Here is a 13,074-nt window from a genome sequence, read left to right on the forward strand (position 1 = left end):
CTGTTTGTTCACAAATGTACATTAACACACAACAAAACTTCCACTCTTACACACTCTTTAGTGCCTCAACATTAAAAAAAGAAGGAGTTAGACTACATAATAAAGTTCCCTTTTAGAGCTATTGTATTTATGATTTTGGGCCTGTGGTTAAAAAAAAGCAAAATCATTTAACAGAAAGAAAATTCATAATAGTGGGACACCTGGGTTGCTCAGTGGTTGAGCGTCTGCCTTTGACTCAGGGCATGATCCTGGAGTCCCGGGATCGAGTCCCACGTGGGGGAGGACTCTACTCCTGTAGAGCCTGTTTTTCTCTCTGCCTATGTTTCTGCCTCTCTGTCATGAATAAGTAAATAAAACCTTTTAAAAAAATTCAAAATATTTAAACATCAGAAATGAATAAGTGACTTTAAAATATCACTTTTCAGGGATCCCTGGGTGGCGCAACGGTTTAGCGCCTGCCTTTGGCCCAGGGCGTGATCCTGGAGACCCGGGATCGAATCCCACATCGGGCTCCCGGTGCATGGAGCCTGCTTCTCCCTCTGCCTGTGTCTCTGCCTCTCTCTCTCTGTGTGTGTGACTATCATAAATAAATAAAAAAAAAAAAAAAAAATATATCACTTTTCAAAAAAAATAATAAAAAATATCACTTTTCTTACATCATATAATTAAAACATGTCCCAAAATATCCAGAAAATTGGGTAATGGCATTTTGTAGTTAAACTTACTAATAAATTCAAGAATTACCGAATATTTCCCAAAAATTGGATAACTAATTGGATTTACTAATGTAAGATTATAACTCAGTAATTATCAGTATACCATACACAATACAATATAAAATATACAGAATACTAAAATGAAGTCAAACTCTTATAGTTCAGAAAATAATTTAGATTATTTAAGTCCCTCAGATACTGTAATTCTCAGCAATAATAATTCACTATTAAAAATATAAAATAACTTCAACTGCTTAAGGTCTCTGTCTTGGTATATAAAGTATCAGATTCCATACTAAGAAAATAAAACCACTCCTAATAGTACCTCATAGAACCCAAAAGGGAAAAAAAAACAAGTTTTTTACAGTAAAAGTTTTAGCAGTAAGTTATTAATACTAAAACTTAGCAAGCACCTATTATTTGCAAAGCACTACGCTAGCTACCATAATTCAAAATTAAATCAAATCCCTCTTTCTCAGAAGCATAAAACTTGGGCAGCCTGGGTGGCTCAGCGGTCTAGCACCGCCTTCAGCCCAAGGCCTGACCCTGGAGACCTGGGATCGAGTCCCACATCCGGCTCCCCACATGGAGCCTGCTTCTCCCTCTGCTTGTGTCTCTGACTCTCTCTCTTTGTGTGTTTCTCATAAATAAATAAAATCTTAAAAAAAAAAAAAAAAGCATAAAACTTAAAGGCCAAGTAGGAATAGTACCATGGCAGGGGAGGGTGAGAGCAGGGGCCCTCTACTTGGGACTACTTAGGTCTTTTTACCCAGTGATTTCAAAATCAGAACCAGTCACATATCTAATGAAGAAACAGTCCATGTTTTTCATGCACAAAACCCATATGTGCATTTTTTTAATTAACAGTGACAGATTTGTTATGATTTTACATATACACATAGTAAAGCTGCCTGGCCCAACAAAAGTCACCAGGTGATTTAGTGAAGTCTAGAATTGGGAGTCAGGAGATCATTTCTAACACTAATTGGAGGAAACAACACCAGTATTCTCTGGCCATCTAACACATATTATATCTTTGGGTGATTTATTTAAACTTCTCTAGGTCTGTTCCTGCATCTACAAATGTTTAGAGTCCAAAAAGTATCTGGATTGAAGGTTCTCACTTTATTTTTTTTTTTTTAAGATTTTATTTATTTATTCATGAGAGACACAGAGAAAGAAAGGCAGAGTCACAGGCTAAGGGAGAAGCAGGCTCCCTGTGGGGAGCCCAAAGTGGGACTCAAAAGTCCCGGGACTCCAGGATCATGCCCTGGACCAAACAGAGGCACTCAACCACCGAGCCACCCAGCCATCCCTGAAGGTTCTCACTTTAAATGAAGATTCCTGGGGGGCCACTCCCAGTGATTCAGAATTTCTGTGATGGAACATAGGAAGCTAAATATCTACCAAACACCACAAAGTGACTGAAATACACAGGTGGTCCTCAGTCACACTTTAGGTCATCACAAGTCGTAGTCACACCAGATGTCTCTAACGTCCCTAACTGTATAAAAAGATGACACAACTCATTTCAGCACCAATGCCTTAGGAATTCTGGATCTAGCATAATGTGCAGGCCATATAGTAGATGCTAAACAAATTTTTAGAGGAAGAAAGGGAAGAAGGAAGGAAGGGAGGAGCCCAGATAGCTAACTGGTCATATTTTTGGCTAAGAAATATACAAAACAGTAGTAAAATTAAAACTGCGCAAAACACATCAGCTGCCAAAGAACAAAAACCTCAGTCTCTACACACATACAATTTTAAGCATTAAGATGAGCCATTGTCAAACAGCAAACTACTAAAGAGAAAAAAGGGAAAAAACAGTACACAGAAGCCAAAAGAATTTTAGTGGAAAATTACTGGTGACTAAAACATAGCAACCGTTTACTCTGTATAGAAGAGAACACAGAATTTTAAGGACTGGGACATGGAACTAAAGTTTGAAGGTACTGGTTACTCAAATGCATAAATTTCAGTCGGGATAAAAGAATATGGATTCCAGAAATATTGGTGACAATATTAACTTTTGTCCATTGTTTAATTCCATTTTCCCATTCACTTACATTATAATTTTTGAGATGTTTTATCTTCACTTCTGATGATCTTCAAATGTCAATGGCTCTTAACACATTAACTGTAAACAAACACACAAAGGAACTTAGGGGAATTCAGATAGTTAAGGAACCCTACAGTAAAGTATTCTAAATTATCCTGTAAAGCCTGCAGGGGAGGGAGAGGCCCGAAGAGGCTTTGGTACCATGTTTACCTGCTTCACAATTTATCTGATGTTCAAAATGCAGTGTCATTCTAATGACACTATCCTCTTTATCATCAAGCAAAGAAAAAAAAAATCATTCTTTTTTCTGTCAGAAGCAAAAAACAATCAAAGCCGGAGAAAATTCTCTCCAAATAGAGACACTCTGAATTCACTGATGTACTGAGTATTAGTATCTTTTTCCTGCGTTACAGTGTAGCCAATCAAAGAACTTCATTTCCTTGCCACTACCACTTAATCAAACCTTCCCTAGGACTGCCCTATAACTACCAAGTTTTGGCCTAGACCTAGAACACTAAATCTTCAGGCATGATCAGTTCTTTACAAAGACATTGACGTTAAACAGACCATTTGAATCCAAATGTCAAAGTGCTCTCCCTAATCTCCAGTTTTCTCATCTGTAAAATAGAAACAATGATATTGTTTATTTTATATAATTATGAGGATAATATGAGAAAATGCATATTAAGGGATTTAGCACCATGCCCAGCAAGCACTCAAAAATAGTAAGTGCTATTATATATACTACTAATAATCACAACAATAATAAATTTACTTCTGGAATAACTGTCTACCACTTGAAAAGCAAAGTTTATCCCAGGTGTTTATATTTTTACATACTACCTTTGGTTAAAATGAAAGAATATTATCCAATACCAATAACAGAAGACATCTGTATTATATAAAATTTTATTTTGGACTTTGCTGGGCATCCCAGCTCAGCTCAAGAAAATTAAGGCTTGAGATCACTAGCCTATCTTCAGTCAAAGTTATTATTCCTTTTGCTAATACACAACCTTCTAACATAGTCTACTTAAAAAACCGCTCACTTGCAATTATCTGTGAAAGGAGATGGATATATTTGTGACATATGCCTTTTAAATCCTCTGAGCCCAAAGAATAATGCCATACCAACCCAGAGGAGACTTCTCTACCCTCTTCAACCCACTCCCAAATGATTAAACACCTATGTTTGACATTACATGCTTAAAATATTAATATTTAAGTTCAAAAACACAAAAAATGCATAAACACAGATTTCTCTGAGTTTCCAAAATTTTAGGTCAAAGATACAAAAACAGTCAATATTGGCAAAAGCACTGATAAACCAACATTGCCCCAGATGGACAGGTTTATTTCCCCTATGGAGACTAAACTTTTGGAACTGATGAGAAAAACCTAAGTGGAACCTGATGCAACATTTTGGGGGGAGATAAAACACATGGATACATGCCTGGGAAGCAAACTAGAAACAAAAGAAGAGTAAGCAGTGTTGGCCACCATCCTCATTACAACCACTACTTTACCATGCAATTCCTTGAGCTCTTCAAACAAAATAAAAAATGAAATAGAACAGATGATCATTTTTCATTTGATTTCCATTTGCCTTTCACTTAATGAGTTGAAAAGTATTAAACATACCGGTTTTCCGTTATGATCCCAGGATTATAAAAATCTGGCCCAAGAAAATACACAAAGAAAGTACAAAGTTAAACTCAAGAGTTTAGAGTGTTCCAAGATAGTTTTCTTTTTTGGTCTGCTACAATATATCATATCTCTTAGCATATTTTCCACTTCGGTCACTGCTTTTGCAAGTCTAAGAATGTATCTGCTGAAGTATTGTCAACTTTAACCGGAAATGGAAAATGTCTTCCTTGCTAAAATGATTCATTTATATACTATGGAGAAGCTGCTGTCTCCAATGCCTATTCTCTCCTATTTCTTACAGATAGAACCTCCAATTTTTAGCTCAGCACAGGTTTCCCAGAAAAGACTACATATCCTGGCCTTCCTTGTGTCTAGGGATGGCCATGGGACCACATTCTGGCTAACTGGATATAAGCTTAAAAGACTAGATGTAACCTCAAAAAAGTATCCTTTAAAGAAGGAAAACACGCCTTTCTTCTTCCTTTCATCCTTCCTTCCATCCTTCCTTCTGACTACAATGAAAGCAATGGTTAGAGCTCCAACAGCAATTTTGGTTCATGAGGTAACACTGCAGTAAAGAGCTGTGTTCTTATTACTTCAGGTCCACTATATCAGATTAGTATTGACTATCTCTGGGCATTTTTATGTGGGAGAAAAACTAAAATTATCTGTTTTAGGCCACAGTAAGTTTGGATTTTCTGTTATATTCAATCAAACCTAAACCCTAACCTTAAAAAAATAAAATAATAGGAGTTTTCCAAATATCAGTATTTAGGGTTTTTGAAGTATATAGTTTAAAACATATTTTAGGGCAGCCCCGTGGCTTAGCAGTTTAGTGCCACCTTCAGCCCAGGGCGTGATCCTGGAGCCCCGGGATCAAGTCCCACGTCAGGCTCCCTGCATGGAGCCTGCTTCTCCCTCTGCCTGTGTCTCTGCCTCTCTCTCTCAACCTCTCTCTCTGTCTCTAATAAATAAATAAAGTCTTTTATTTTTTTTTAATAAAGTCTTTTAAAAAAATTTAAAAAAACAGATTTTAGAAGTGAATTCTTATACTGAAAACATAGTATCTGCCTTTATTTAATCTAGACTAAAAAGTATTTAAAGACCCCAAGAGTTAATCTCATAAAGTAAGAGTCTTTGAAAAGTCATCAGTGATTGCTGCTGTAAGTACTAAGTACTTGACAGGGGAAGAACTGTGAAGTTGGAGCGTTAGTGGTCTGTAGTGATGGCAGCACTGGCACACACATAAAAGCACATTACGAGGGACAGCACAATGAGTTCTGTGTAAGAAAATTACAGGAAAGGGAACTGAGACTATTATTTTCATTAAGTGGGCATCTTCTTCGGATGCCTGGGTGACTCAGTCAGTTAAGCATCTGCCTTCAGCTCGGGTCATGATCTTGGGGCCCTGGGATGGAGCCCTGAGTTGGGCTCCATACTCAGTGGGGAGTCTGCTTCTCCCTCTGTCCTTGCTCATGTGTTCTCTCTCTTGCTCAGTCTATCAAATAAATAAATTTAAAAGAAAAAAAGAGGGCATCTTCTCTAGTCCCTTCGATTTTAATAACTTCGTACCAATCTTTTGTTTTCAATAGTTCCATTTTTAACCTGACTTCCTGTGGGAAGAATGCTTGTAAAGTCACTCCCTATCCTTGACTATCAACTCTCAATAGTTTTTAATCCTATCTACAGATTTAACTAAATCAAACAATAGGACAAAGATAGCAAGTGCTTTGCCTATTCAAAACTAATTTTCTTAAAAAGAAAAAATAGTCTCTACTAAAATCTAGAGAATTTCCACTGGTCAAGTACTGAATCACATGCAACCTTTGGCCCTGTTGATTTTGAATACAATAGCATGAACTTGGCAGCTTTACAAAATAAACTTACTGATTTCTGGACATCTGTATCTGGGTATTTCCTTCCCTTGGGCGTAATCCAGACTTTACTGGTTCAGGTGATGGCTTCCTGGAATTACTTATTTATAATGTTTTTTAAAATTTATGTTACAACTACAGATTTCACCAAGGACTTTTTTTTTTTTAATTTTTAGATTTACTTATTTGAGAGAGAGTATGCATGAGAGTGAAGGAGGGGCAGTAAGAGAGAGAGAATCTCAAGCAGACTCCCCACTGACAGTAGAGCCCCATGCAGGACTTGATCTCATGACCTGAGCTGAAACCTAGACTTGGGCAATCAACCAACTTACCCTCCCAGGCACCCCAAGGACCTATTTTTAAGTAAAGGCTTAAAACATGTATTCCTGATGTATTACTCATAGCTGAGAAAGAAAAACCACAAGAAATTTCCTAAAAATCAGGTATCATAAATCTCAAAGAGATGACTTTTACCTTTCACTACTTCAGTCAATATTTCTACAAAAATGCTTTTAAGTAATCAGCTTATGGTAGCTGTAACATAGACCTTAACTTAGTCTGTTTCAACAAATACTGATGGAGTTACTAAAAACAATTCGTAAAAGATCTAAAGCAGTGGTTCTCAAAACCTAGTTTTAGTTTAGGATCACCTGGAAGACTTGCTAAAACACACTGTGGGCTTCACTCCCAGAATGTTTTATTCAATTACATCTGACATAGCACTAAGGAATCTGGATTTTTAACAAAGCCCCAAAGGATTCTGATGCTACTTATTTGGGATCTACTGACTGGTCTACATTAATGGAAGACTACTGATGATAGCATAACGAGGAAAGAAAAAAAAAAAACATATATGGGACCCAATCTCAACTTTAGTATATTTGTATACTTTTGATTAGTAATTAATCTTTTTAAATTTTCTTTCAGAAAAATCTACACAGTAATTACTGATTAGTTCACAATAATATTGGACCTTATCTGACAGAAATTTAAAAATCTCTTAGGGTCCTAGAATAATGAAATACAAAATATGTATGTCCAATATTTGACACAAGGTGCTAATTATTTTGCCAAGGTTGGAAATTCAACCTATAAGTTTTGCTTAGTTCCATAACTAGTTTCTACCACTAATCCTGGCCAGTTGCCTCAGAATACATGCCAAGAGTCACAAAGGGAGTGGGTAACAATGTGCGATTGGACACAAATCCATCACCACTACTGGAAAACAACTCAAGAGCACATGTCCTACCAATATATCAGCTCTAAGTGACCTTGAGGCTGAAACTAGGGATGACCTCTTACAAAAAATGTGTTTCAGAAAGCTTAAAAACTCTTCTCCCTTTTCAGATTATAAGTACCATATACATATAAATATGTAAATATAAATGCCAAAGAATTTTATTCACTAGAAACCAACTGATAAACCAAAATAAACTGAGACAAACAAGTGGTGCCCAGAATAACTAGAGAATGAGGATATATAAAAGATGAAACAAAACAGACATTTAAAAAGATGACTGACATAAGTCAGACAGAAAAAGACAACAATCCAGAGTAGTAGATGGAAAAGCAGGTAGGATAAAATGAACACAATGTTATGAAGATATATGACTGGGCACAGAAAAGATAATGTAGCCAATAGAATCAGCTCAGTGTGTCAAGAGGCATCATGCAAAAGTAACTTTAAAAAAAAAAGTAACTTTAGTAGCCTGAAATTGTGTCTTTATGGGCCAACTTCAACATAAGAAAACCTTTTTTAATGCTTTGAGTGGAGACAACAAAGAAGAGAGAACATTCAGTCAATATTTCTTTATTTAAACATTTAGTGGACACCTATTTGGCATTAGATGTATTAGCAGGTGATTATGCAGGGTAAAAAAGAATCAAAGAAATCCACTCAAGCAGTACATTTTATAACAGTGTACAAACTGAAAAAAATGGAAAACCAGATACCAAGATAGTGACAAATCCTGCTGTACAACTTAAACAATCTAAGGCTCAAGCCTACCTACCTATCATATCTAGCCTACAGTACTGTTTTATCTATATCCTGTACAAATCATACTTATGTCAAGAATCAGAGCAAGGGCAACAAGAATTAAATTATGGAATAGAGCCAGATTATCAGTGTGCTGAAGTGAATTTTTTCACAACTCTCTCTCTGTGGGGCTAGACACATTGAAGAATAGACAACAAAGGATATACAAGAGCTGATAAACAAGCAAGATTCACCAAAAAAAATTACTTTTTTTTAAGGATGCAAGATGACATAACTATAGCTTATTAGGAAACTACTATCTGGATATCACATAAAAAAAATAAAATAAAATCACCCTTTTGTGGCCAAAAGCATCAAGCCTATGGTGACCTAGAAGGCAAAGCCAGAAGTACTAGCAACTCCGAGACAACTACATAGATAAACACAGATAAACAGACATATCAAGACTCGACATACATTTAAAGATTTTATTTATTTATTTGAGAAAGAGAGTGTGCACACCAGGGTGGGGTGCAGCAGAGGGTGAGACAGAGACTCTCAAACAGACTCTGTGCTGATCACAGAGACCGACTCCAGACTCAGTCCCACAATCCAGAGATCATGACCTGAGCCAAAACCAGGAGGACACTCAACCAAAAGCCACTCAGGTACCACAAGACTCAATGTACATTTAGCATGAACTATAGGTCTCACAAAAGCCAGTTGCCCAACCTGAATGGGGTGTGTCATTTTCAAAAAACAGTGGGCAACCAGAAGGATTAGTGTATTATTTTTCAGATTTATAGTCCTATTTCCCAGAAAAACATAAAACTTACAAATTAACACATTTCAATATAATATTTAAACTGAATTAATCTAATAGAATACTTGAAGAAATCAGATAGGCATGTATTACCAACTTTGATTACAAATCTGACTGAAGTCTTTCTGCCAAATTGAAGATAAATATGCAGTTACATAGTTTCCATTTTCAAACAAATAGGAAGCATTTTTTTTTGCATGAACAATTTTTCTTGAAGCTAAACTCAACAGAAACTTATATCAATCTAGTCTGTAAAAGACATATGGAATACACTGAACATATTAGCTATTGTTGTATCGGAACAAATTCACGTGGCAATTTCCTAATTGAAAATTTGACACTGAAAATTTCCTAGTTGTAAAAAAACAGAAGGCATAAAAATAAACTACAATTTAAAGGCAATGTTTCTGCAGAAGGCTGAGACAATACAGTCCAAATATTGATATTTTGCTTTATTATAGGCTATCACAGTAAAATCATAAACAGCTAGATAGCCAGGTAGCATAGCTATTATAATCATGGTTTTCTGCCTTCTCACCTACAATTTATTGTTTGCCTAGATTAAGTTTAAATTTAAGCTAACAAGCGTCTACAATGCAACTATTTTACACTGTTGATCAAACATGTGTAATGATTCTTAAAAGACATGAAAAAATTTAGCAGGGTGAATTCTACATAGTAGACATTCAACAAATGTTATTTTTTTCTGCCTTCCAGAGGAAAGGAATGAAAGCTGGCATTCTCCTACGGAAAGTAGATCATACTTATATTTTTGTCCAGAGAGGAAGAGGCTAAATATTCTAGTCAAAACTATCTCAAGGAGTTAATTTTCTTAAATTCATGTCAGTAACATAATTTTTAATTAAGAATTAAAATATATAAACTTTAAAGTTACTGGGCTTTCTTTGGGGAGGGAATAAATATGCTTAAGTGGCACAATTAGGTACGTTAATTTGTAATAACAGAGTTATTTAGTATAATTTAAAAACTCCATAAAGGGAATATCTTAGTAATTGATGAGAATGTATCTTAATCATTACTGTCATTAAGATAAAGAATGACAGAATTTTAGAGCGCCAAGGGGCGTTGCAGGTTCTCTAGATCAATTTCTTTATTTTGAAAGATGTGAAAATTGCAGACTGGAAAAGTTAAATGATACAGGCCAAAAAACTAGCAGAGCCAGGGACTTTTAAGAGTCTGAACCTCCTAACTTCCAATACATTCTTCATCCTAACAGACTCTGCTGCCTCCTGCGGTTCCACTTCCTCTTGCTTGGGTGAGATTACTGGTTGCCTCATTTGTTTTCTTTACATTCTATTCTGAATCATAGCTGCCATTTGTAACTTTCCTATACAATTCTAATTTTACAACCTGTGTTCTGCATAATTTTAAGCTAAAAATGTAACTTAAATTTCCTAAATTTCAGAGTAATAAAATTTTTAAAATACTTGAAACAGATGTACAATATATGTGATCGAATGCAAAGAAAAATCCTTCTCTCCTGGGTAATTAAATGTATAGATTCAAAAAAAAATTTTGTTGAGAACCTCTGACATGAAAGGTGTCTCTGTTAAATGCTGGAGATAAGATAGTAAGATGTGGTCCAGTAGATTACAGTCTCGCAGAAAATAATTAATCCACGATTACACTGTTTGTTGAGAACTCTGAAAATGGTGGGAGCAGGTTCCCAGGAGTGCATTAGGAAGAGAATCTAATTTATAATGAAGGAAACAGCTAATATTTTCACAATAAGGTCTGAACAGTAATAGGAAAACAGCTGTGTCACTCATATTTAGTAGAGTGCAAAATGAACTAAAAGTTAGAAACTTCTATTTATTCTGAGGAAAATGAAATTTGTGTTTTCACACAGATTAGTATCTAATAACTCTAATAATAATTAGACTATTTTTTGGTAGAAAAGAAGCTTATTTTATTGTGGCTACATAACAAACACAGGTCATCTATTATTTTTTCCTTAGATTTTAATTCACTATTTTAAAACCAAAGGGAAAACATTCTCTGAAATATGTCTAGTTTATACTCACAACAGCTATCTACAAAATTGCATACTAAAGTCCTCCTCAAAATTCCAGGAAAAAAAAAAAAATCCCATCTGGTCACAAGAGAAATAACCAGGAAAACCGGTAGCCCCAGAAGGAAGAAAGCTAACACTCATTATTCAGTCAGGGTTAAGGACTGCTCAGATTCCTAATGATTTTCAGCTGCAAGATTTTGAAAGGCGATGTACAGTGGGCATTTTTATTTACATTTTTAAAGCAAAATGGGGAGAGGGGGAGGAGTATATGGAAAATCATGAGAAATAAAGTGATGGGAAAAAGAAAAAGAAAAAAAAAAAAAACAAAACGTGAGCAAGAATCCCAAAATCGAAGACATATGAATAGATGGAAGCAAGCCTGGAGAACGGTTTGGAAAAGCGTATAGTAAAGAAAGGCAGGGAGGAAAGGAGGGGTGGTGGTTGGGGGAAGGGCTGTCCAAAAAAATAATTCGAGAGGGAATGAGAAACAAGAGATACTAATGAACTGGGGCTGCCTCCACCCGGGATTTAAAAAAGATGGTTACAAGAAAGGTAGAGGCGCCGGTGAAGCAGCAATGAGTGTTCACCTTCCCTTCTCCCCAGCCCGCAAACCCCAGAGGGGGAGGAAGAAGTGGCTCCCAGGTCCCAGGAGAGGAATTTCGGCGCAGCCATCAGGAAGCAGAGTCGGGAGCTGGGGCCCCCCCGCGGGTCCAGGCCCCTCTCCATCCCTCTCGGGCTCCGGGCGCTGGGCGCTGGGCGCTGGGCGGGGCCCGGGGCATCCCGGTTACCTGGACAGAGAGTCCACGCTGGGCGGCCGTGCTGCGGCCGGCTGGGAGCCAAGACTCTCGCAGCTCGAGCTCTTCTCCATGGCGCGGCGGGGACAGCGGGACGCAAAGGCTGAAGCGACCTCCGCGGCAGCGGAGCGGGAGGAGCGGAGGGCGGAGTGCGCCGGGCAGGGGCCGCGGTCAGGCCAGCGCCGGCCCGGGAGGGAGACCGGAAGCGGCCATGTTCCCCCAGCCTGCACCGCGCCGGGGGCCGCCGAGGAGCGCGAGGAGCGCGAGGACCCCGGGGCTGCCGCCGACTGCGGCCGACGCCCTGCGCTCGCTGCGTGCGCTCCTGCGCCCCCGCGCTGCCCCGAGGGTCGGGGGACCCCTGGGAGGAGGAGGATGGCAGGAGGCAAAGAGAGGACTAAGTGCATACCAGGGGCAGGGGTCCTGGGGCTGCGGGTACCTGGGCCCGGGATGCCGGGAAACACGCGGCAGTGACCCGGCGCGGGCGGCGGGGGCCGTGGGGGGGGGGGGGGGCGACCCCGGGGCGACCCCGGAGGACGGCGGCCCCAGGGGGGGCGGGGCGGGGCGGGGGCGGCAGGAGAGGGCGCGCAGGACCACGTGAGGGGGTGAGCTACTGGAGATGGCCAAGGTCGCCAGGTTTGGGGCTGGAAATAATCATTATTAATTAAATAGTGGTTAAAAGTTCCTTTAGCCAGTCAGACATGATTTCAGAACCCCCCTGTGCCCGTCACTGGCGGCGTAACCCAAGGCATTGAACACCCTCTTTCTTATCTGTTAAATAGGAAAATCGTATCTTCCCAGATTAGGTGAGTGAATACATGTAAGATGCTTAAAACACTATTTGTCCCCAAAGTTCACAGCAGCAATGTCCACAATAGCCAAACTGAGGAAGGAGCCACGATGTCCGTCGACGGACGCATGGATAAAGAGGATGCGGTCCGTGTGTACGTGGAATACTGCTCAGCCCTCAGGAGGGAGGACACCCGCCATCTGCTTCGGCGCGGATGCACCTGGAGGGTATTATGCTGAGTGAAGTAAGTCAGTCGGAGGAGGACAATCAGTGTGTGGTTTCACTCATGGGGGAATATAACAAATAGTGAGAGGGATTACAAGGGAAAGGAGGGGAACCGAGTGGGAAAAATCAGAGAGGG

General features: G+C 38.8%; 1 protein-coding gene and 1 long non-coding RNA gene across 27 annotated transcripts in view; one reads left to right on the plus strand and one right to left on the minus strand.

Moving 5' to 3' along the window:
* The window catches only part of MTMR2 (myotubularin related protein 2), a 120,918-nt gene extending 108,750 nt beyond the window's left edge, over nt 1–12,168 (minus strand). For 5 of the 14 annotated variants that reach the window (XM_072795111.1, XM_072795101.1, XM_072795098.1 and 2 more), the window contains exons 1-2: nt 11,921–12,060; nt 2,783–2,853 (exon numbers count right to left, since the gene is read on the minus strand). Coding sequence is in view for 2 of the 14 variants with exons in the window: in XM_072795095.1 (XP_072651196.1) it covers nt 11,921–12,000 (80 nt within the window). In the remaining 12 variants the exon portion in view is untranslated. Of the gene's footprint in view, nt 1–2,782; nt 2,854–11,920 lie in introns of all 14 variants that reach the window. The other 9 variants (XM_072795095.1, XM_072795094.1, XM_072795096.1 and 6 more) reach the window with 8 other exon arrangements.
* Nucleotides 12,144–13,074, plus strand: part of LOC140615208 (uncharacterized) — a 61,576-nt gene continuing 60,645 nt past the window's right edge. For 3 of the 13 annotated variants that reach the window (XR_012016003.1, XR_012015993.1, XR_012016000.1), the window contains exons 1-2: nt 12,144–12,324; nt 12,777–12,957. This is a non-coding gene — a long non-coding RNA (uncharacterized lncRNA). The remainder of the gene's footprint in view (nt 12,325–12,776; nt 12,958–13,074) is intronic. The other 10 variants (XR_012015995.1, XR_012015994.1, XR_012015996.1 and 7 more) reach the window with 5 other exon arrangements.

This window comes from Canis lupus, chromosome 23 (assembly GCF_048164855.1).
Source record: "Canis lupus baileyi chromosome 23, mCanLup2.hap1, whole genome shotgun sequence".
NCBI classification, from domain to species: domain Eukaryota; kingdom Metazoa; phylum Chordata; class Mammalia; order Carnivora; family Canidae; genus Canis; species Canis lupus.